The 26301-nt window shown below is 40.9% G+C and overlaps 1 protein-coding gene across 3 annotated transcripts in view; it reads right to left on the bottom strand.

The window, feature by feature from the left end:
• Window positions 1-26301, bottom strand: part of mllt3 (MLLT3 super elongation complex subunit) — a 52009-nt gene that overhangs the window by 13910 nt on the left and 11798 nt on the right. For all 3 annotated transcript variants that reach the window (XM_053415984.1, XM_053415982.1, XM_053415983.1), the window contains exons 3-7: window positions 9339-9421; window positions 8610-8753; window positions 7425-7463; window positions 6375-6503; window positions 2951-3529 (exon numbers count right to left, since the gene is read on the bottom strand). In XM_053415984.1, the coding sequence (XP_053271959.1) occupies window positions 2951-3529; window positions 6375-6503; window positions 7425-7463; window positions 8610-8753; window positions 9339-9421 (974 nt within the window). The remainder of the gene's footprint in view (window positions 1-2950; window positions 3530-6374; window positions 6504-7424; window positions 7464-8609; window positions 8754-9338; window positions 9422-26301) is intronic.

Genomic DNA, 26301 nt, shown 5'->3' with positions numbered 1-26301 from the left:
GCTTGGAGCTTAGAAGCATGTTGACAGAATAGTGAGGGGAAACTGTAGCCCTCTGTGTCTGGGGAAGTTATTTTATTCTGTTTGGGCAAACTTTTGATTTATTACTTTAATAACCAGCCTTCAAGATAAAGGAGAACTATTGTATGAAGACTTATTAGCTGAAGACAGCGTACAAAACTTCCAGTCAGTTGTGACTGTTAGCCTTTAGTCCTGATATGGTACCTCCTCGCCCTGCAGGCTGGATGATCAGATTAGCTGTAAATGGGGGTTTAAAGCTGCATCACTTAGAACAATATGCACTTTGATCTTGATGTGCAAACCCAAATTCATAAAGGAGTCTGCTACTGCAAACCAGGAAACAAATTGGGGAGAAGAGACCAAACAGAAGACACACGAGAGAAAAAGAGAGAGGGAGGCAGAGGGACTTCAATGCTTGTCACCTCCTGCCAACAAACGACACACAGCTGGTCTGTTGGTTTATGGGACAGCTCTTTCAAGGGGCCATAAATCTTGCCACCACTCCTTTTTAGGGCTTTTGTCCTGCTTCTCTCAAAGCCACCAAAGCTACCCTCTTCAAAGACAATAAATAGTATTTAGCTGTTGCTCACTGCCATCAATTTGGCTTCCTCTATTAACTCTCGGCCAAAAAGAAATGCCAGCAAACAAGACCTGGCTGACCAAGACTATTTGGGTTTCTTGTCTAATTCAGCAGGGGCTGTCCAAACAAAATTATTTTAATGTGAATTTAGAGGCCTTTCAGTTTGACAAAGCCATTTATACTGTAATGCTGCTAATGTAAAGTTAACTTCTGAACTCTAGCTGTAGTTAACATAGCAATGTTTTTCTCTTTGGAGTGCATATTTTCTGTTAAATTACCTCATCAAAGACTTTGATCCACTTGGCTCAAATTGTCTGTCAAATTACAGTCTCTCAACCAGAGGGGGAAGTTTAAATCAATCTGTTTCAGGAGGTTCTTTTCATAGCGGAAAGTTCATAACGGATTCTTCAAAAAAATTTAAAAAACATTCTTGAATAATGCAAGGTTATTCCTTTTCATTTTAACTGAATTAAAGAACTCCTTGACACTCCTTTAATTCAGTACAGTCTTCTCTATAGTTATTGAATGTTTGTTGATTGTACTATTTTGTTTTTTCAGACGATTAATGCAGTTATTTGTTTTTTAGATTCTTGATGATGAAATCACACTGACTAATGAGGAAAATTTAGAGTGGTACTGCTAAAGACACGGGGGCAACCTGTCACCACAGTTTGTCTGAGACCCATAATTAAAAAGTTAATACTGCCATATCTTTTATATCAGTTTAATGTCAACAAATTTTTTTTGTCTGCTACATGGTATCTTTACACTTCCTTTCATGTAGAGGCTCATGATAATAATAATAAAAAAGAATTGGGTAGCCAAAAAAGCTTTATGTTGTTACTGCCCCCAGGATCTGAAATGAAAAAAGCTTTGCATCTATTTCTTAAGCCATTAAAATGTTAAGTTACTTATCAAATAAATATCAACCTCTTTCAACCACATTCCTCCATGAAGAATCCACTGCAATAAGGGCTTAGATTTAAAGCTAACTCATGCAGGTAAAAAAATCACTCAGTCCATTCCCACATCCAGGGTGCTAACAACATGGTTCTCATGCTAGCACAGCAGCCTGCTTTCCCTTCATGTCATCACCTAGCCCACATTTCCTCCTCTCTGCCATTTCTGGCCCGGCGCTCGCTTGAAAACACTGAGATCAAACAAGCGGTCACATGAGAGTGGCGCTCTGGGCCGGCCCAGCGCTCGGCCACCGGGGTTGCGAGCCTGGGGAGAATCAAACACCTGGCATTTGTCACCCCACATCCCCTTTACAACAGACCCTCCCCCCCCCCGTCCCTGTAGGGGAAAACTTAAAAGCCATTTCAATACAACGCAGACAAAAACACAGGTTTTGCTAGTGCTAAGTAATAATTCCCATGCCTAAACAAGCTGCGCCTGTGGAAGGATGCACAAAGAACCACGCTTTATACAAGCACCGAGACTAGAAATGAAAACACTATTGCATAAAAGAAAACTGCTCTCAGCACAGGGATTTAGACCTTTCTTTGAAAAAACGCTCACCCTTTTTCCTCTTTCAAAAGCTAAAAGGATTAAAGGGGAACTCGGGGCTATTCACAGCCGTGTCTCCCTTTTCTCCTCAGGTGTTGTAAAACCATAAATCTTCTTGTCTACTATTTGGCTTTAAAACAGCCCTTCTTTATGGGGAGGTTCTCCACCAAATGTGCGTGGACCAGGCAACCCAGTTGAATGTCAGCCTATTCATGAAAAGCACCACTGTAGAGATGAAGTTTTCTAATCCTGCTCTTCAGTTGAACGAAGGGTTTAATACCCAAGATAATAAGGTTAGTACACTTCACATCTTTATTTATCATTAAAAACATATTTCAATCCTTCATTTTCTCTCAATAAGCAAACAAAAGTGTATCTTGTAGCTGTAGCTTGCTGTTGAAGAATCAGTTGTGTTCACTTCCTCTTTGACCACCCAGACGAATGTGACTGAACTCCCATTAGGTTTATTGGTAGCCACCCCTTCTTGCAATTTCCCGCCCCAGACCCCTGGAGTCCACCAGACCCCCATTAAAGAAGATTCTCTCCCTGCAGGTCATTTGAGTTTATAGCCCTTCCACACCAAGGAAGCCCTGACCACCAACAAATCTTAACCCCCTTAACGTCTTGAAAGAACTGTATACCTCTCCACTACGTACCTATGAAATCTTAAATCAGTTAGTCCATCCTGATGGATTTTGTTGCTTTTTAAACCCCCATGATAAAAGAAAAGACATGGGTTTCCTCATTGTAGCTGTATCATCAAACAAAGAATTGGCATTGACTCTTATTTTAACTCAAACTGTTATTGTCTTGGTTTGGATGAAAAGAAAATGTTGTACTTACATCTGATTTGTTGGACTGGTCCTCCATATCAGAGTCATTGGGGTCCACTAGTTGCTGGAATGGAGGAAGCGTTGACACCTTCTTGCGCTCAGCCTCATCAACTTCTGGTCGTAATTTACTTGTTCGCATTTGTGATCTATCCTTCAGTAGTTTCCTATCTGAATGTTGAACGTCTAAACCTGATAGCGGCTTCCCCGAGGAATCCACAAATCCCTTTTTACGTTTTTTGGCCAGATGATCGTCACTGTCAGAGGTGGACAGACGCTTGTTTATGCCTGGGCCATGGGTGATACCCTCAGTCCGATGCTCCTTTGACAAAGACTTGGGTTCCTTGAAGCCTATCTTAGGATTGATATCCCTAAGTGGCTGGTTTTCTTTGGGTTTCCTGGAAGGTTCTTTGGGGGCTTTGCTGGGTTCCCAGCCGGAGTCTCTAAAGGCACTTTTGGGATCTTTTAAGTCTTTTGGAGGCTTGTCTTTGTGGTCCTTGGAGGGTTTGTAGAGTTTGGAGAAGCTACTGCTGTTGGTGCTGGTGGTTGTGGAGGTGGTAAGAAGGGCAGCTCCACTTCCTTTGGAGCCATCCTGTGGATGAAAACCAACAAATGAATTAGATTCTACACAATGCAGGAACATGTCTTGAAGAACAAATTACTCAACAATAATCAATGGGTTTAGATTTCTTGGTTCCTGATAGACTAAATCATGTAAAGACTGGATGATGGCAAGTTAAGTCATGCACGAAAATATGTAGGGTGTTTATGCAGAATTACAATGAATCATCTATGCTACAAAGAAAAATCTTCAGCTCAACGGACTATTGCACAAGGAAGAGGGAAATCCCACTTTAGGTCAATGGGCAAACATAATACGGCAACTGCATAATTAGCTACTGAGAAATTATGTTTTGAGAGGATGCAATGGGCTTGTACCTTGTTGTGGTTCATCTTTTAGTTTATTGCACTTAAGACTACATATTGAACTTCTAAAATGCTAAGTCCCAAAACAACAAAGTGAGCAAAAAACGAGGCTGCTAGGTCAAAGGAAGATTAATCATCTGCCTTTTACACAAGAGAAAACATGCATGCCACCCTGCAGTTTGGCATTACCATCTGTGAAAAGTGTGTTCATTGGGGTGAAGGAGGCTTTTCAACAGCCTCACATGTGCAACCTTAAAAGTGGAGCGAAGGGCAATGTGGAGAAAGGAGGAAATGCATTGGTTCTAACGACGGGGGCCATTTGTCCCTTGGTCTCACCTCAAGCCCCCTTGTCAATATTTCATCAATGCAGTAAACACATTAAAGGAGTCTAGACGATGGGATGTGTTACAACTCGGCCCAACCACCTATAAAACCTTTCATTTTGTCTATCTGCTGGTGACCCCAGGACCTCAGGATGTAAAGCTGCCAGCTCAATCTAACCTCCAGCGTGCTCCTTTGCTGCAGTAAACCAATTTCTCTCCCAAGGCAGCGCGGCATAAAACTGCTTTAGTGCTGTTGAATTGACACAAGGAGCCTCCACAGCCATCACCTTTGAGGAGATCACTAAAATGGCACTTTTTAACAAACCTTTCAGAACCATGGAATTAGCAGGTTAGCAGGTGACCCAAGTTCATGTAAATCTGAAGTCCCGTAATAATAATAATAATATATTAGAAGTAGTTACTAGAACTGAAAACACATAACGAACAGTAACTGAATACATTTTTACTTAACTATGTGATGTACCATTTGTATTTTATTATCATTACTCTAAAGATAAGCAGTAACATGGGTATTAGGGTTCACCAAATTAAATTCAGGACTTTTTGAGATCCTAATTCTACACAATGGAATTTAAAACCTGTCCTACAATTCAAACTGTAGTAAATGGATAAAAGCTATCAGGACAATATATAACCAATTGTTTAAGTACTTCTTAGCAGTATATAATAATAATTCCAAATTATATGATTATTAAATAAATGTGATCTGGACACAGTTATGGATCATAACATGGGTGGATTAACCAATACAAAATTAGGTATTTAATTTAATGTCTTTGCTGAATAACCACTTTCCCATGCTGCAGCCTAGCTGATGTAGGAGCAGTAGCAACAGTGTGTTCCCCCTGTTCTGACAATAATGACTGAAACTCTCTAAGCACAATCCACTGTTAATATCCTACCTGCGGTTTAAAAATACACAATGTCTCCTTACAGCCTGTGTCGACATTAGTGGATAAGTCTTTTATTCTGAACAGCACAAGCAATTCAAGATTGGTGTGGATGGAGTTTGAGACTTTTATATACCAATCAATGCTGTTTTTGAGGCATTTTTAAATTCTATTTTGACACTATAATATAGAATCAATCTCTATTAAAACGTCTCCAAGTCTTTAAATGTAATCGGACAACGTCAAATTACAACAAAACAGTTTAGACACTTAAGTTTTGACACTGCATACCACAGCAGCACTAGTGCACCTGGGGAGAGAACACTCAGGCACTGTTTTGGATGGTGGCCAATACAAAAATGCAGAACCACCTCAAGTGTTCGTCTATCCACTAGCAAGGTGAGATATGAAGTGTCTCCTGTCCTTGCAGCTGGTACCCACACACTCATTAAGTCATCAAGTTGTCTACCTGCTACCTTAGAATTTCCATTGAGTAGGTGAGATTAGATTTGATTAGATTAATTGACTAATCTGTAAAATAGTTCACAGATGACACAATATAAAAGTAGTTGTTTTACCTTTTGCCAAATAGTTATGATTTATTAGAAAAATATCAAATGTGTTCCATTACTGGGTTGAGGGGGATTGGTGGGGGGGCTCCTGACACAGAGTGTGTGTGTGTGACCTCCTGCTCCACAAGTAATTCATCACACACACTGTGTTTAGACTGGAAACCGTTTCCATGTGAAATGGGCCTCCTCTGACCTGGCTCTTAAATGACACAATTTAAAAAGACTGAAAATAACACTTAATGGAAACAACATGCAACTTCACCGACATAAATTATTTTATGTTGCAAGAGATATTGTCTCAGATCTCTCATGGAGTTTCTAAGCCCTTCATTTAGGCCATTACCGCAAACCTTCTTCTTCACTCATTTACTAATTTTCTAAACAATTATTGTCTAAAATCTTAAATAAAGTCGACCATTTGCAGACCTACATGTTGTAAGAGATTCCCAGCCCTTCTGAGTCAGCTGAGTAAGTGCGTATGGCTTAGAAGCAGCCAAGATATAGTTTGCTTAAAGCAAAGTTGGATGCCTTTGAAATCCCAGAGTTTAAATATGTTGGACGTCTTTGAACCTGCCAAATATGTGGGGGATTGGCGCCTGAAGACATTGAAGGGGTTTCAGAGTTTCAGGACTGGGTGGAGCCCATGAGTGGAGGCAGAAGAGAAGGTTGTTTAGCTCAAGGCCAGACCTGGAAACGATTCTGACCTTTGACCCGAGGAAGCTTTTACTCTTCTTTGGATCTGAGAAGGTGGATGTCAGCGAGCTGTTGGGAAGTGTAGGCAGCTTCAGGTGCTGACCGAACAGAGAAGTCGAGCCCTCCTGCATTACCATCACCTGCCAGAAAAAAAGCAACGACAAACAAATGTGATCAGAGACTCCCTTGCATCAAATGACTTTTCATTGGTTTCCAGTAATAAAGGTGAAAAGAGGGACTGAGTATAAAATCCGGAGAACTGGTTACAGTGCCTTTCAATGTGAGTATGAGTAAAATCCTCTGCGTTAATCTGGCGAGAGGTGGAGCAGCCAGGTGCAGCAGATAGAGACAGGATGTGACATATTAACTCTGCTCACATGATCATGTTTACAGCACCCTGACACTACCGTCAGCTCTTTTGACCACAAACTCTCGTGAAATCTTCGCCGGTGTGACACCTCTTTTATTTGTTTTTCAGATTTTATATGCTTATATTGAACTAAATCTTTTTCATCGCATAAAAGGGTATATCATCTGCATATGAAGCGATTTTGTGTGCATTAGTTAGGGTGTTGTTAGCCTAGCTTAGCATAAAGAGGGGTATAAGGGAGAATAGGTTTGTTTCAAACATATCTTGTGTAATTTCTATTTAATTTTCTATTAATTAAATTTGTATGTATTTTCTATTTCAGTGGCAGCTCAGCACCACCCTGCATCACCTCATGCCACTGTTCACGACAGCACTAAACAAGCGTCATGTGACACTCTGCTGTGTGTTGCTGCAGCAGTGTGTATTCATCTTAACAGTAATCCATTCAAACACCTGAAAGTGACGATTAATGCTGGAATATGCAGAAGTTATCTCAAGGCTCAGACAGTGACCAGAATATAGCTGCTTCAGAATGGCTATATTACAGTGCTGATGTTAATGACAGTAAATGTCCCAGTCAGGACTGAACCACTGGTACCAAAGCAATCTGAAGCAACGTTTTTTTTGTCCAATTGTTTAGTCATCTTTAGAGAAGGCATCCATGACTCCAACTGCATGAGAGAAATCTTACTTTTGAGTCTTCTGAACTTCGTTTGTGAGGATCCCGTTGCTGTGAAAGACAATGAAAGAGACAGATATTTAATCTTAGACAGCTTAATTCAGGTACAAAGAAATGCTGAATGGTTCAAATCTGAGGAATAGGGTATGGTGGAGAAATTAGCGAGATCACAGAACTTGCAGTGATGACTCTCCTCTGGCCAATGGATAATGTGAGATGTGACATGAAAGTAAGATGGAGGGAGCTGACTGGCAAAGTAAATACAGAGCACTTAGCTCCAGCCATAAAACCTCCTGTCCACAGGGGGTCTCTGGCCGGCGGCCAACTGACTGAGTGCACCCGACTGAGGACACGACTGAAGGTAAACTGATGCCAGTTTATCACAACTGTAACAAGTACAGAGAGCTTTAAAGATGAGGTCAGCTGATCTACTGTGTGCGGGGCATTCATTCTGCACTGTATCGCTTTCATTACTGAGAGAATCAAGTAAAACAAATCTCTGTGGTTAAACCAATTGTAGAGTGCAGAATCATTTCTTACATAAAATGACGAGACTCAGACAATACAGCAGCTTGTTCTGAATAGAACAGATAAGAGGAGGGGTTAGGTTACTCCTCCTGCACTGTAACAGAATGACATTTGGCATGCACAGTCACACTTTTCTCCTGAACATCTGCTGCTGCGTCTAAGAGCCAAACAAAGGAGTAGCCTCTTTGGAAACCTGTTTAAGCCTGAAAAGTAAAAAAGGCGATTATATCGTGACCATTTAATAATGAATCAAATTATGAGCTTCATTTTTTTTATAGTAACCGAATCTTATATAATACCACACTAACCTTGGAGAGGGATTGCTCACATTCAGCTCTCTGGTGTTTCTACTCACTCTTGTTGAGGGTTAAGGGCAAAAGATTCTGTCCCTCCTTAAGCCCTATGAGGCAAATTGCGATTTATGAAGATGGGCTAAACAAATTCAATTTGACTGATCCTGTGTGTGTGTGTGTGTGTGTGTGTGTGTGTGTGTGTGTGTATAAACAGCCTTATTCCTCTGTGCCCAAACTATACTTTTTAATTTCTAAGGTTGTCTAAACACTATATTGACTCAATTCAACCCATGCGCACACACACGCATGCAGGCATCTTTTTTTTTTTTTTATTGAAACTATATTTTTGTGAACAACAAAAGAACAACTCTCTTACCCCTCCGGCTTTAAGCAGCTTCTTACGAAACTCCTCCGTTGGGTTGTTGAAGGTGAGCTTCTCACAACGGAGATGATTGACAGGCGGGTGGCCGTCCAGGTGGAGAAACAGGTCGTAATCGAAACGAACTTTCTTCGGTTCTTCCTGAGGAAAAGTGGTGATCCAGCCGGAGAGGGAGAGAAGAGAACAATCAAATTCAGTCTGTCTGGACTTTCCCCCCGATAATACAGATGAACACTGTGTCACATGAGGGCTACACTCAGATCCAAGCTATCATGTTGACCTTCACAGGCGTCATGATTTCGAACATAGTATCTTTTTCTGACACTCCATTACGACAGAGAGATGATGGATGAATATAACAATGTTTCAAGACATTTTATAGGAGGTAGTTGCACAATACTTGGTGTCAGGTACTGAATAAAAAAGTTCTCATGTGTTGTGCATCTTGCAGACTGGTTGGGTTAATATCTGAGGACATGCAGAACCAACATAGCAAATGGCCGCTGGATACGCAGGGTAGCCATGATGTGTATGTCTAGTTAAAAAGTAGGTATATCTCCAACTTTAAAGTTTATAAACAACAAATCTTAAAACTCCTCATGAAAAAGCCACTTTAGCTTTGGATCTTCACAAAAACAAAACAAACCCGATGGATCTAAAGAAATATATTTGTGGGGAGAATACAACTTTTACAGAGTTTTCTAGTTTGAAATTGTTTTAATATACCTTGTTTTTGAAGTAAACTTCAATGGGCAGTATGAAGCCTGCGTATCCAGACTCCTCCAATTTGTACGGTGGATCCTTGCACACTGAAATGAAAGAGATGTTTGCTGTTTAAGAGTGAGCTGTTGACCTTTAGCAAAAGGTGACTGTTGAAAACAGAAAAATAGTTCTAATTCATGTAGTTGGGAACAATACAAAGCAGTGTGCACTACAGCAGTGGCGGCTGTGGGGGGGAAAGACCCTCTGAAGAACACTAACAGTCCAAACCATTATTATTATTATTATCATCACATTCTCACAGGGTTTATGGAGCGACACTCAGATGAACAACACTATGCTTCTGAGAGTGTCAGTGTGTCACCGTACATACTGAGCCACTTAACCTGCAGCTCTATTCTCAGGAGATCTCATTAACTCCCAATCCCATCGTCTGCGCTGATGTATCAATAAAAAAAAAGGGGGCTTAAATTATAACTAGAGCCTTAAAAGCTAATGAATGCACACAGCTGATGACAAGGTGAGGCACCCCCTCACCTCCATGGCCTTTTAGAGAGACAAACAAGCACAACTAGAGCTCAGGAGTTCCTCCCTGGAGGTGCGTGTTTGTCAGCTTCAGTCCCTGTGGACGCTGCACAAAAAGAGCCAATTAAGTCCATGTATGTTGAGAGTGACTGTGTTTACTGGGAGCACATTTAAGCTTTGGGGCATTTTTAGATAATATACTTTAGTGCAATATTCCTGAAAGTAACAACAACTGCATCAGTAGTCACAATGGCCATGGCTGCAGTCCATTATTTCGATGGTGGACTGCACGAATGGATGATAATGTAAGATGTCATAAGTCTACAGCAACTAGAGGGAAAAGTGGAAAATGCTCAGGCATCTCTGACAAGTTCTTTCCAGTGGGGAAAAAATGCTTTGGAAACTTTTCCAACCCTTTTCCCCTCACGCTCCTTTGTCGTTACATGTTGTCCTACAGTACTAGTTCAATTTTAAACACAATGTGTTATCTTATATATTCATTCTTAAAAAAGCTGTTCCACTGACTACACAACTTACACCTTCACTCGAGGTCCACTAACTAACATGTACCCAGGATTTCTATTACATTACCATTCAATTACTACCTATTCACTCAGCAGGAGTTATGAGTTCAAATGATCACATGAATTCATTATAATATACCGATCAAACGTGTCTGAGATGTCCTACTGAGGAGGAATGGGTCCCGAATTTCTCCAGGCATACGCGTTCTAAACAAAAACAAATCCTCTGCAATATTCAGAGGAGGAGTGGTGCAGCATGCAGAGGCAGGATGTAACGTATTAATTCCGCTGTGGAGATCACTTGTTTATGTTTACAGCACATCGACACTGGCATAGGCTCTGATCACCGCAAAGTCTCGCCTCTGTGGCACCATTTTTTCTTCCAGACATGTGTTTTTTGCGAGTTTCCCTTGTTAGAAGCGTCATCAACCTTCCACTCACTCTGGGTTAATCCTGCAGAGGCTCTCCTGGTGAGTTTGCACTGTGTTTGACCTTCTGCGGACTTAATACCAGGGAGCCGGGCGGAGAAAGTCAGCAAAAAATCCAGAGTCTCTCACACGGACCTTTGTGTTTACACATACACCTCCTCTGAAGAAACTCCAGAAGACCTCTGGAGTTTAGTGCGAGTCTGAAAGCGGCTACAGTGAGCTATGCTTTGTAGGGATGCTATTACACATAATCATAATTACAATATTAACAGATATATATATATATATATATATGTGAACTGGCAACTACTTTAATAATTATAATTCATTTTTTCTCAGTACAGTGGCAGACATAATATTTTCTTTTCATTCCAAATACCAGTGTTTTTAATCATCTAAAAATCTGTTGGTGCCATGTACTGGACACGTAGTCAGTATTTTTCAAGTGGCGACACACAGTATAGAAATTGCTTGGCTGACAGCTTAGCTCCTGGTGATGGAGGAGAGCTTGGAAACATCTTGAGTCATCCTCAGTGACCAGGCTTTGGCATCAGTCTTGTCGTTGCTGGCCTCTGACATTTCATTTTTGAGCACCGCGCCTTCATGGAGCGGCAGTGATTGATGGTTCAGCGGACGACGCTGAGGTCGAGCTCACCGCTGGGGCCAAGCCATCTTAAACCCAATACCACTAAACAAATATTATGGGTTAGAGTAAATTGTGCAAGTGGGTCAGGTTCAATTACAGCCAGCTAAAAGAGCCCATTCACCACCACACCTTTATATAAACCGAGGTGGAGAAGGAGATGAGCTGAAAAAAATGGAAAGAAAAACGTACACTCACATATACTTGTACATGTGTCGGTTTATTTTTCTTATTGGCATGAACTGGGTAGACATGATGTCATCCTGAGATATTTTCAGTGCAGCTAGAGCCTGAGGAATAGAGAGTGCAGCTATGAGTCCTAACACAAAGGAGATAGTTCATGTTTTTGCACTTCTTGTTTCCTCATCTCGAGGTCGACTTTGAATGGTTGTCATAAGAAGCCTGATGTAAGGTCTGTGGTTCAAACAAGCCACACGATTTTGTTAGGTTTATGCACGTCTTAAAAGATTGGTCGCTAACAAGTGGCTAGACAAAAGACTACCAAAGTAGTCAGGGGCATTAAAAGGTCACCACACCCAACATGAAAACCCACTCAGAAGTGGGCCGTTACAGCCTTGTTATGTGTAACTTGTGCTTCTCTTCCTGGGAGCAAAAGCTTTAGTAGAAAATGTGAGCACCAAATCAAAATTCGAGTTGGAAGCTTATTAGTGGTGATACTTAAGTCACGCAATAGTGATTACATTTTTAACTTCTTCAGGTCGTATTTAGGCAAAGTGGTTTATGAACATTATTATTATTTTGTGGTAAATACTATTGTCGCCACTTGACAAATCTACAGTGAGATGTTTCACAGTTTAACAGTTTGGATATCCAGACTTGATTAAAAGTGAAAAGTCAAAGCTCAGCGGGGCTCTTTGATACGCATTTTGGGAAATGGAAATTAACTTGCATTAGAGATTATACCATGATATACGTCATATGTGGTTATCCTCTTTTGCAGGAACAATTAGACAAGCATATATCAACTTTGAATCCCAGACATTCTGAGCATTTTGTGCTTTGAAAGAAAACTAAATATCTTTTCTGGGCTGATGGTCATTGATGGATTCTGAAACTATTTCAGAAAGCCAACCTGGGCTTTGTGAAACATCTTACTATGTATTGATATTGGATAACAAAGATGTACTGAGAAAATAACTGGTTGTTCATACTGTTAGTAGACTTTTTAATTGGTTCTCTCATTTTTATTGTTCCAGTACAATAAAAAGAAAATAGAAATGTATGAAATCATATGAGGGTTTTTCCTGCAGGGTTTTATGGTTTTATAGAGGTGAGCCACTATCTATATAATGCAGTTCACGTCTGACTAAGATTAATCATCCGTTTTTAGTATTTTTACAGTTCTGTAATTTCAATAATTTTCTGATTAGTGCTTCTTAAACGGGAGGATTTGTGGGTTCTCTTTCTTTTACAACACTTGAATTTGAACAAAACAAGGTGACAATTTTAGTTCTGGTAAACTGCGACAGACATCATTACATCTTTATTATTATATTGTACACTGTTTCCTGACATTCAAGGTGAAACCACAAAATTATTGTTTGCTTACTGTTTATTGCATTTTTGATAATAAATTATTATTATTAACTACATTGATCTTCAGATGAAATGGGGCATAACACCTTCTGCAAACAAAATCCGGGGGGAAACCTGCATGTCCATCAAGTTTGGTTGGCAGCCCCTGCCTGACCTTTTTTCTTTTCTTTTTTTAAATAACAGCAAGAACACTTGGATGGACAAACTGTAGAAGAGCCTTGATTTGTTGAAACAGAACAGTAACCTCAAGTGACAGTTAAAATGAAAGGAAAAACCCTGAAGCTTCATGGAAAGCAAGGATCAAGCGAGTAAATGTGGAGTCAGGGTAGCATCTTGGCTGGGGTTCAGGGGATCAGGTTGAAAAGGATAGCAGTATCTGAAGGAGCGTCTGAGAGGCAGAGATGCACAATGCACTCGCTGACCTGTAAGAGTAAATTTGCCACTGGTCACAGAGGCTTTCAAAGTGGGATAGGGCCGTGTCGTTTATTAACATGGCCTCGGGTTAAACTGAGATGCCAGTCACAGAACAATGCCAGTCACTACATATTTGCCCTTTCTACGCAGACTGGTTTGTAATGAGGCCAGGCCAGACGGTAGGCCTGACCATAAAACAAAAGACAGGACTGGACATAAAAAATTCTTTAGTGAGGCTTGTGGCTTAAATATGAGCTCCTTCCGCTCAATGATTTACTGTTAATCCCTCTTCAACCTAATGGAACCATTCATCTCAACATCACCCGTCCAATAAATGCCAGGCATTTGGGCGGCAAGGGTCCACATAAAGTACGTAGTGGAGAGGTAGAAAAAAAATATTAAGCAGAGAAAACTTTTAGTTTCTAAGGTGAAATGCTTCACTCAGAACACAACTTGGTCACAACATATATTAGTGATCAGATGTATGGATCTACCCATTTATTTGATGGATCCTCAGACCCTTTACCCTCAAATGTCTTAATCCACCAAAAGCATATTACACTCTTCTTGTCAAATCACTGATCAAGTAATTTGAGCTACAATATCAGTGGACGTTATAATGCTCCACTAATAGATATTTTTTTATACTAACAGGGAGTTCCTCGAAATGAAAAACCAACAGAATTGTAACTAACTCGGCAGTTCTTTTGTACTTTTGCTGAGCTTTTTAGCCTCTGGTAGCTGTGGGTCAGGGTTATTTTATTTCACTGCTGTCAGTCAATATGAGAGCGCTCACTTTTGGTCTCGTACTGCCAACCCCTTGCACCACGGCTTCAAGCTAATATTAGCTGCTGGAAGATAAGTTACACTTGTATTTATTAATCATGAGTACCACTGTTCAATAGCCTGACGTTGTCAGACACACAGTTCTAGTCAGAATGTGAGTCTGAGACCGCTCCATTGGGCTGTGATTATGGGGCGTGTTTCAACTGACCAGGAAGTAAAATTCTTCTTTGCTCAATTGGATAGACCTACAACCAATCAGAGCAACGTAGTATGTGACGTATGCTAAGCAACGCATTGTGAGTTATTTACTAACGCCGGGTTCACACCGGACGCTTCAGCGCAGCGCCAAGCCTTAAATAACAGCTGGCTCCCATCCACTCCCATGTTAAAACTTTGTGCCGGTCACACCGGAGGCTGAAGCACCGCGAGGCAGCCTTGGTGCTTCAGCCTTGGTGTGACTGGCACAAAGCCGTGCAGCGATCTACTGGATCAACGGGTGATATTATTAGCACTGCCCGGCGGTTCAGCGTCGCTTCAGTGTCCGTTGTGAACAGCCAAGCGCCGGGGCGATAGGGATTAGCGCGGTGCTTTGGCGTAGCCTCCACGTTCTGTGTTCCTTTTTCAAAATGAATGCGCTGTCGATGTCTTCTAAAACAGACTCAATGGCAGCATCTACACATCTCAGCTCGCCAGCGGCAGGCATGTTTGTTGAAAACGAATTCAACCCAAGGGCACTTTGATGACGTGGTTGATTACGTTACCGTTGATCATCTGTCAATCATCGTATAAAGCCCGCCCTGACAATCTGATTGGCCCGGTCGGTCATAATTTTTTCCCAACGGAGCGACTCCAGACCGAACCGACCGACCTAAAATGTTGTGGGTGGGGCTAAATTCGTCTGGCATCCAGACTAACTGTTCAACCTTCACATGGTTCATTAATATTCATGACCAGCTAAATGTGTGTTGTCTAAACTGGCACATTTATAGGCTACTGATGCTAGTACTAAACAAAGCAGACCCTATCGTATTCCCCTCAACAAATACACACCCACACAGTGATGTCAACTTTTTGGAGTCCAGCGGAGGCTGAATGTGAAACGGTCTGCCGCTGCTGACCAATTCATCTGCAGCAGCAAAACCATCAATGTTTTTCAAATTTCTGCAGAGAAAAATGATTACCGGTTAACGGCTATTTCAATTCCAATGCAATTTTATTGCAGACACAAAGGTCCATATCTATACAAAATAAAATACAAACAAACATAAAAACGATCATAGCAGCCCACAAATCGAAAATAATTAGATTATTGTTTAGACGCATACAGGCATTTGTTCTAGTGTTACCAGAAACAAGAGGAATACCTTGTGTCACTCTGTCGAGGTTCAGTTAAGGGCATTATGATGAAATTTTTCGAATCATTTAATAGACACATAAATTTGTATAGAATTTAACAAGACCGCATGGAAAGTAAGAACATTACTGGCCACGAATCTAAAATTGCGCTGGTCCATCTTGAGAGCTTAAGAAAGATTCTAAATACATTGATAAAAGCCACCTGAAGCTCTCCCCCACCACACATCCAGTCTTACACACCTTTAACTTGTTGGAAAGATCATCCATACACAGACTGAAAAGAATAAGTGACAGTATTCCCCCCCCCATTGGTCCCTAGGAATGATGTGAATAACAAAAGTGCAAAAATAATTATCAGGTACGTGGGAAATCCTTGCTCTTGTATCAATTTGTTAGAAATGCTTCAGATGCATCCAAAGATTGTGGTGTTATGTCTTCTACACTTACTTACCAGTTTCTTTCAGTGCATATATACATAAATCTTTGCCATGTGTGAATTTTTAAATGGTTATTATATATTCTTGAAGTCTACCCAAGAGAAGTTGTTAGAGTACTTTGGAAAGTAAACTAGCTAGAGCAATTGGCCTGTAATTTTCCATGCTGGATATTTTTCCAGTTTGGTTCTTAACAACTGGCACTAACATGACACACAACACAGAGTCAGGCAATATGCCATGCATTAGCAGACCAGTAAAATAAACAGCAAGTAACACTGAGATCCTGTGGCTAGCATATTTCAGATGTTCTGCTGTTACATGGTCAAGGCCATATGCAGTGTTCACTGCCAATTTCTCAATGGTGTATCACACTTCACCAGGTCTAATAACCACACCAGCACTGTTAGAAACATAACCTACAATAACTGCTTCACTCTTAATACAAATTCAAAAAATCCCTGCTAACAGATAGAACCCTGTTGTACTAAATGAATGACTTCTGCAGGGAACACTGTGGAACTTTGTGCAAACTACTTGCTATATTTTCAAAATGAACACTTTTCACAATTAGATAATAGTGTGTGAAGAGTCTGTCTAACAAATACGGTGGTTAGTGTGTTACAGTCAGACTGACCAGTAACAGGAGGAACCCCCCCACATCAATCAAAACAAAACTGTTTTTACCACCCTTGGTAGGCTGGTATCCTGTAGCTTTAACAAAAGTAATTCATTAATCTAAACCAAAGCCATACAAAAAGGTAACACCATAGTGAAGTGTGGTTTTTAATAGATAGGAAATCTGATTAAAGAATGACTATTAATGGCAATTTAGTCAAACATTCAATAGCAGCCTTAGATAGTTAGATACTAGAGACTGCAATAAATATATTCTGGTTGATACTTAGCCATTATTCTGACACACCAAGTAAACTTGGTATTTACAAAGACAAACTGATGTGTTGCTTCATGTTCATGCTGTTTGTACAAGTAAATACAGTTCAGCTAGCAGCAAGCTACAAACAGTAGTACACGTTCTGCACTCTGTAAAGGGGAAACCACTGAGTACTGTGGGCGCTGGAGTATAAATCAACATGTGGAACAGAGTGCTGTATAATTCCTGGAAGAACATATACAGTATGATGGGGAATGTGGTCTAAAACTTAAGGACCCCACTATAAGAGTATATCAGCCTGACAAACATCGAGTCATGATATGAGCCTCTGTAACAATGGCGGGTGGTGATTAGCAGCTCAGCGGGGATGGTGTCTCTGGTTGACTGAGCACAGTCCCTTAAAAACAACCTCACACTATAGTTTTCTCCACAGTGCTGCAGGAACTCTCCTGACCCAAACAACCTCACACTAATCAGCCAACAACAAAGACCCTCCAACCCAAATGGGGGCCAAGATTAATCTGCCAAGATTAAAGGCCGGAACGCAAGAAACATCCAAGTTTGTGTTGCAAGCCAAAGCACTAGATAAGAAGACCAACAGGTGGCCAGCCTGGGGCAGTTATAGGTTGCGTAGGGGTCAGGAAAACGGCATACACTCCTCACTTCTCATCCTGTAAACGATCTTTATACGGTTGAACTCGGGCAAAAAAAAAAGAAAGTTGTAGGTAGAACCCTCTTCCTGTCCCATCAGCACTGAACCAAGAAGTAGAGCAAGGGGCACATGCATCTTTTTAAGAAGAAATGCAGGCAGGATCATCACAAATTATACATGAACAACACCATATGCACATCCTGGATTTAAACCACAGGTGTGTGTGACGCCACACCCACCTCGAGGGACCAAACACAGATGGAGAGGTAGACTGGAGGACTGAAGTGAGGGGTGGGGGTTGGGGTTGGCCTTAAAATAATGGGGATGCTCTAGATAGCAGGCTCCAGGTAAACAGCACACACACTTGGAAGAAGGGCTGCCAGCACACTCCCATATCTCCCTGGAGGTCCATTATGTGTCTATGTTCTGACTTCTGATGTGGCCTCTTCTCAAGGGGTCTTTCAGAAAGACACCCTGATTAAGACGTCCAACAGTGTCTGTCCTCAGTGTCCTAACTTATGAGGAAGCTGATATGGCAAATGTGTGATTTTGTCACTGTGGACAATGTGGAATAAGATGGATTTAACCACATTAAAGCTGCTTAAGAGTTTTAACAATAAATTACATTATCATTACATTTCATTTAGCTGACGCTTTTATCCTTAAGCGATTTACAATTGGAATCCATTAGGGTACATTACATTTTTTTTAATTGTTGGGGATTCATCATCTTTCACAAAGACATTACGGCATGGGCTGGGATTAAAAAAGATATTGATATACATGTTCTATTATAAATACCAATATACACCATACAATATAAAAACTGGACAACATGATGGCTCCCCAACAGGTCGTCCATCTTTCTAGACAGTCTATGCTGACAAGTTGAGCACTGACAAGACATGTCTGCGTGCACTCGTATGCAACTATGTAATAAGGGACACGGTCTAGAAACCACATGTGACGTATCCTCTGCATTTGCCGACTTCTTGATACAAAACATATCAGTGATAAAAAAATACCGGACAAAACCAAAAGTACTATCAAAAGTTACAAAATGTAACTTAGTCAGACATTTTAAAAGAACAGCTACCAGAGTACACGTGTTAGAGTAAAACTTGAAGGCCACAGTCAACGCTCGTCTTTTCTTTTTAGACTGTTCATCTTATTTCGTTTTATGGAGCCCACCTCGAAATGAATTTCACTCTGCCTGGTAACCATGAAACTGAATGAAGGCATCAGTGCGGTGTATCATGTCCAGAATCTGGCTCTACCTGTACCAGTCTCACATTGGGACTTCTTTGTACCTTAACCATACGTGCGCCCATGGAGCCATGTTGCCTCCGAGCTGACAGCTGGGACTCAGACCTCACATGCACAGACATGCTATTGAGGGAAGAGTATCAATGTACAGCTGTGCTAAAAACCTGCCTAGTGTTGATTTAACTAACTACTCTGGGATCTTTAGAAGGGCTGATGAAAAGGTTATGGCACCAGTCAAATCAAAAAGGACGTTTTCACGGCAGTCTGCAGTTGGATCATGAGACTTCTAGCACAGAGAGCTGATATTTTGGTCCGAGTATGCTTCATAAGGAAAGCTATGGACCTCTCATTCATCCTTTGGCAGAATGGACGGACTCAGTGGCACAGCAACACGTTACAGTTGAACGTTTTTTTTTATTTTTATTTATGGACGTTGTTAAAACTAAAACTTGTTTTATCCAAATGATTAATCACTGGAATATTTTGGGAGAAAACATTTAAATAATTTTCCTTGACTGTTGAATTTCAATGGTATTGGTAGTGACTGCTTTCAGTTGGACACGCTGTAGATGTCTGGCTATGTCATTCTTGGGCAAAGAAGTTCCAACGGTCTAATTTCATACTGGCATAGCACCAGTCAGATAATCTGTGGCATTTACATTTTGATTATTATTTAAATGTCACTTCTGACACTCATGGTCTGACAGCTGATTTGAGGCAGATAAAAGCATTTACATTTCCAGTTTTAATACATAGTTGCCGTGACTGTTTTCTGGGAACAGTTCCCTGTGTGAAGCACTGATTTTGAATTGGATGCATGCGAGCAAACTCTATTTAAAAGTCTCTGTAACAGCAGTGTGTGACTAAAGGTTCAGCATTTCACCCTGTTCCGTGTCCACGTGGAATTGCGTACTAATTTCTAACACGTATAACGTATAATAATAACACGTACATGCCCACGGTTCCATTCATACTCAAATGAGGGTCCGTGTCAGCCTGGTGTTCCACGCCAGATCCCACATGCCATTCCAGTAGCTTATTGTGCCTGGAGCATGCACAGTTGACACATACAGTCAGCGCAGTTACTGATTTTGAGCTGCACACGTACATTCTGCAAAGGTCCCTGCATACCCTATAGCGGACATGGGTGGATGACATTTATGTCACAGGGATAGGCCGATCACAGCGGACACAGAAACTCTGATTCAATTTGCTTTGTTATACTCAGAAATGCAATACTTAAATGGAAAATGCAAGGAAACCAGTGTGGCATCAGTGGGACCAAGTTATTTAGCATCACAGTCTTTGGGGTTTGTGAACTCTGCTTAAAGTGAGGAGGAAGCGGTCAATATCATTTGTGTTGGCAGGACTTTGAGATGTTGTTTCACCTCCAAAAAAATAACCAGTTCCTTCAAAGGAAAAGGGACTACATTACACATTTAATGGAGAACCAAATTAACGTGCAAGTTCTTGAATTGAACACAGGATGTACGGTGCAGTCAGTCAGAGACACATAACAAAGAGAAAACCATGTGTCTTGACAAAAATTCGAGCTGTGAACCTGTGTGACGTCTTATGAGGCTGTGTAGGAGCTTATGCGGCCCTCATATTATATCAGAATTACAGTAATGAAGAGTTTTAGACGTGTCAACAGTGCTCATGCCAGCAGGCTGAGCTGGGCCATATAACCCAAACAATTATCACTATATTCCTCTATTCATATTGATACATAAAAAATACAACTAATGTGGAAAGAAACATCTGCTCTATAATTGGGTGAAACAAATGCAGTACAGATTTCTTTTCTTTTATCACTACTTCATCAGATTATAATTATTGTTATTATAAAATAACATGTTAACTTTGATCAATTAATTATAGAGATTAATCAAAAAGTAGACTAATCACACTCTATTACCTTGAACCCAAACAAGATGTGGACAATTCTTTGTGGAATGTCATCTACCCATGTCGGGGCCGCTAAGTACTCTCGCTTGCCAGAAGCAAATCCTTCTGTTACTTATTAAATCCACTGTATGCAATGTTCGGGCTCTATCAGAATGATGAATGAAGCTATTTTTCAGTGAGATAATATGTTTACCAGAATATATAAACTGGCTTTACTTGAATCAGCCTCATCAACTCTGATTATGAAGTAGCAACTAATTGATATGTCAATGGAAAACACAAGGCACAACACACCAGGGACAAAAGTCTTAAATGGAAAAATCTTAACACTTATGAACCCAAAGATTCAATTCACAACAATAGACAGATTCATGTTGCTTAATGAATTTCGATTTACTTTCTGTAGGCAGACTAATGGGTTTAACTGTAACTAAACAGTACAATAACACTTGGTGTAAATAATTTCACCTTTTGGCTCCATTTAACTCACTAATGAAAAAGGGCCCATGGCTCCTGACTCAAGTCCTCCAGATCTGGTGTGTGGAGGAGCTGTCAATAGAAGACAAATGTTTTATGGCAGGGCCGAGTGAGAAAGGAGAGCGAGAGCTGCCAACAGACAGCCCATATAAACCATGCTTCAATAAACCACTTCCTCCAACCTCCTTTCATTGACTGAACAGAGGGAGAGCCAGCATTTACAGCTCAGTTCCTGTTATTTGGTGGTGGCTGCCCCATGTATCTGTACCTCCTCCCCTTCCCCATCCTTTCATGCCGGCAGCATCAGCCAGCCTGCAGCTTTCATGGCTCTTGCTTTCTTTGTGTTCAACCTATACAACTAGGTATGATTTCTTAGGAATCGTAAAACAATTACTGGCAAATTCCTGCAGCTCTTTGATTCCTGCCAGACACTGGAAAGGGGAAGGGGCCGAGTGGGGGGCGAGGGGGGAGGTCAGGCATTTTCATCCAAAAAAACGCTGCCTCACGTTTTAACCCTAATGTGCAAACCGGCTTAGAAACTCTCATACTTGTGTCGGCTGAGATGAAGCTCCAGCTACTGCTACTGTGTGTTGTCTGGTTTCTTTTTCTTTTTCAGCACATCCAGCTCAACTCCTGAAGACGTCCTTAAGTCTTACATCTATCAGTGCTTCACAAATTTGCTTTGTCATGTGAATTTTCCCAAGCGTTTTAGAAACAATGAACAGTTACAGTCATACTAGGCAACAGGTTACTGTAAATACAAGTATTCATGCAGCAGGTCCATGTTCAGAATTCTCTGAACTTGCAGCCGTAATTTGGAATCACTTGACATTCCAACTTTTATTCATTTATATTTATTTTATCTATTTAAGCTCTGACATGCTGCTTTCCAGCAGTGAATGACTCAGCAGTGGAAACTGACATATTTAGGCTGCTAAAGGCTCCTTGCTAAAAACTGTAAAACACTAAGAGCTTTATACTTGAGCTTGTATTAAAACATAAGGAGTAATTCAGTTTGAACGCGGCGCAGCTAAACTCAAAGCTGCATTCATTATCTAACAACAAGAGATGACAGCCTTTAAAGTGGCAATTGTCAAATCTTAGCACAAATACTTTTCTATTTGCCAATTCAGCAAACAAGGGACAACAGTAGCATTCATTGGCCGTCATGTATCTGAAAACCTGACTAATTTGTCAACACAACAAATAAATTATATGACAAGTCAATTAATGCTTACAACAATAAAATAATTACTGCCTTGTAAATGTGTTTTTCACCAACCAGTTAAATAGTTTACATCCAAGTCTGTCCAGACTTAAAAGACTAAGTAAAAAGGCATTACATGCATTTTGTAATAGGAAGCATATGGATACCTTGTTATGACCCCAAAAAATGTCATCACCTCTGACCATTACATTATAATCAGTGCAAATTTGAATAAAAAATTCCCAGTTCTTCCAGAAATGACAAACTGAGAAAAATAATGGGCAGCATAGAGGTGTAAAACAAATAAAAAATTATTCCATTTAAATCAGAGTGCACTTGGGAAAATGTTCATGCACTTTCAACTGCCGTTCCTCCCCAGATACAGCTGCTCAGTTTTCACAAAGACGACAAATCACTGTTTCCATCACCATTTCTTCTTCTTGATACCAGCAAAACATGAGACTTCAGCAGCATTTTAGCAAACTGTTGAATTTAAACGTGTTCTAGTGCTGTAGTCACTTGCGGAGCAGTAGGCTGAATTGAGTGCACTGAATTAAGTATACTTTTAACTTACAAAGTCCCTATTATTCAGCAAAACGCTACGATGATGTCACTGCTTTTTGAAACTGTATTCAGGCAGGCTTTGCAGAAAAGAAACCACACGTGCACAGAAAAGGCAGGAAAGCATCCTTCATCTCCCGCGAGGATATCGACAGTGCTATCATCACAGCTCAGAGGGATCCCATGAGCAAAGCCACAGCAAAGAGGGGAGGAAAGCTCCGCAGCTTCTGAGACATAATTCAGCCCCGAGGATCCGTATCTTATGTATAGGTCACTGCAGTGACTTGACTTATGTGGTATGTGCACACCAGCCACAAATTAAGCTGGAGCAGAGGATGAGGGGAGTTAAAAGGTTTCATGCAAGCGTTCCAAAGAGCCCAGGAGATGGCCAGAGGCTAACATGTTGGCCCAATCATTAAGGCATCAATCTGAGGGTGTGTGTAATGTGTACACTGCGCGGGGCTTACACTGTCGCCAATCTGGCTCACAGAACAGACGGCTCTTTCTTTAAGGAAAGGAGATACTCTTCACCCTTAACTATTGTTCTCAACTTTAAGTTTAAGGCCTTTTGAAAGTCCCAAAACAGGAGGTTCAAACTTAGCTTCAGTGTTGCTGAAATACACCGTTTCAGAAGGTTTAAGTCACAGGAGCAGCAATGAACCAGTACCAGATTTGTAGAAAACAAGACACCACACTTTAAAATAGCTGGACGAGCCTCACACAGATTCTCCCCCCCCCCCACCATGTCTCTCTAAGGAGAAAAAAAGTCTTCCTGGATGAAGGTTAACCTTTTTCCTGCCACTCCCTGAAACTTTCTAACATTTGACAACACACAGGATGGAACAAGCTCAATCATACCATAAGGGATGCATTAAATTGTAAACCCCTTTTTCTTTTTTTTCTAAATGGGATCGGTGGGATCGCATAAATAGATCAGAGCAGCTTACACACATTCCTACTGGGAACCAATGAGTTGTTAAGTTACTGCTGTTAAACAGATGTGTCTGTGCTCATCCTCCAGAGAAGTGTCAGACACAAATAAGACTACATTTCTAATTTGGCTGTTTTCCCAAAACTTTGTACAGGAGGTTCAGTTTGGTGCAACCTGTTAACCGCATATTCACTGTAGCATTCACCTCTCATCATCTACATCTTGGTGCTTGTGGAACATAAAAAATGACACACAGAGTTCCACTGGGACAGCTTTGGCAGAGGGACAGATGTGCTCCGATCCAAATGCATCTGTAATCTGCTATAATGTCCATATGTGCATCCCCAGTCACTGTCATTGTAAACCAGGGTTAAACAGTTGTTATTTGTCCAATAGAATGTGCTGAGACCATCCAGGAGTTATACACTACCCTGAATAAATGAGCACAAGATGCAGTTGAAAGGGAATTATCTAGTGCCCAGCACTTTGAAATGGGTTTTTAATTTGCCAGTTCTCCTCAAACAGTAAAATATACTTTAACTTTGTATTGTTTGGGTGCCGGACATTGTGTGCAGAGCTTATTATATATATTATAATATATAGTCTATGCAGTGCAGAGTGAAGTGAAAAAACTGTGTTCATCCTACCTCCTTCCTCTGCAATGATGATTTTATCATCAATGTTCTTCTTTTTTTTTTACTGTTCATGTGTGGTTTCATGCAAGTTTGAATGATTTGATTTCCTGAACTGTTGTTATTTTTTCATACAATTTCAGAGATCTCTTAAAAAAGTCAAGTTCACAACTTTTCACTGAGCACTGCTGCAGTTTATCTCAGGACATAGAATACATGTTTAACTCTATCCACAGACTGAGGGCACACTACCACTTCCCCACTGACTGCTACAGAGTGCTTTGTTTCCGGTTTATTCAATTTTTGTTAACGTTGAATATATCGCGTGTCCAAAGCACAACAAACTCGGTTTGCAAGATATGTGGTCCACAAACGGACAGACAGCTAGGCAGGCAGACCAACCTTTGTGGAATGATTAGGTAGATGACAGAGAGGTTCACATGTGATTTCCGTTAAGTTCTGGTGTGGATGCTAAAAAAATGTAATGCTAAATTTTAATTTCTCACTGGCAAATATACCATCGCCGGTGATGAAGAGAATTGAATATAGAGTTGTCATGCTTATAGAGCCTGACAAGGCAAACTAACACATCACCACACCCTCTTTTTCATTTTTCTTTCCCCCTGGAACAAAAAGCACCTTGGTCTCAGATACTCAGCTCTTATGTATCTTGCCCTGTACTGCACAGACCACAATTCTCAAACTCTTTTCACCAAGCTGGCCTATTTCTTGCCCATTACACGCTCTTACATCTTTCCATAAAAGTGACAATCCCCTGAAATATCACAAACACCTTTGAAGGGATGCCATCTCCAGAGTAGATTAAATGGCAGCCGAGGCTCCAAATGAGGTGCTTAAGCAGCATGAGCCGCTGCCGCCTATTGGCAAAATAGCACCCCCTTCACTGGTTCCAAAGAGCTTCTTTACCTCCATTTGTTCAAACGGCGTTGCCATTTGGCCGTCTCCATGGCAACGCCTCAACACAGGCCCGTTAACCGCGTGGCAATAATGAAGCACAGTGGCAGCTTTACTGACTGATTCACCATTAATCTTAATGTGCGTCTGGCAGCTTCTCTTGGCTGCACAACAAATCACTGAGAGGGTGAGAGGAAGTAACACTCATGCTCTCTTATCGCTTTCTCATCCTGAGCGCTCTCTGGGTTTCTCTGCGGCGCTGTACGTGTGTGTAGAAATTCATAAAATGTATGACATGTTGATAAGAGGAACGGCTTGAGCGATGAGGAAACAGCTGATGTGGGAAGTGGTTTAAAATCCTATCAGCAAGCCGTGTGAGCCTACCTGTCGTCTGTGTCTTTACAGCAGCAAAGACAGCATGGGGGACACAAATCTCAACTACACACGTCTCTTAAATGAAACCTGCACATGAGCAAAAAAAGAAAGATTTCTTCACTCCAAAGTTTGAAATATGATCATGGCCCCCTGCTTTCACTGGCCCCCGTCTTTGAAACCCCAACAGGCCATTGGGGGATCTCTGACCCACATAACTTACGCTTGCCATCCAGGCTGCAGTATCATGACACAAGGTTCACACACCTAACCTCCATTCATCTAACACTGCAGTCAGTTATGTAAGGCAAGATCAAAGAGGAGGTTGACTCAGCACACTCAAATTGGATTCAAATGCAACAGGTCAATTTTTTCCTTCCTCTTATTTTGTATCTTAAAAACAATTTACCTGAAGAAAGCGTAAATTCACCCATGAAAGTCAGCAGTCGAATCTGGCATCACAAACCAGGAAGAAGAGGGAGAAGG

Source organism: Pleuronectes platessa, chromosome 23, assembly GCF_947347685.1.
Source record: "Pleuronectes platessa chromosome 23, fPlePla1.1, whole genome shotgun sequence".
Lineage (NCBI taxonomy): Eukaryota > Metazoa > Chordata > Actinopteri > Pleuronectiformes > Pleuronectidae > Pleuronectes > Pleuronectes platessa.
The sequence above is the reverse complement of the archived record's forward strand: the minus strand, read 5'-3'. Positions and strand labels throughout refer to the sequence as shown.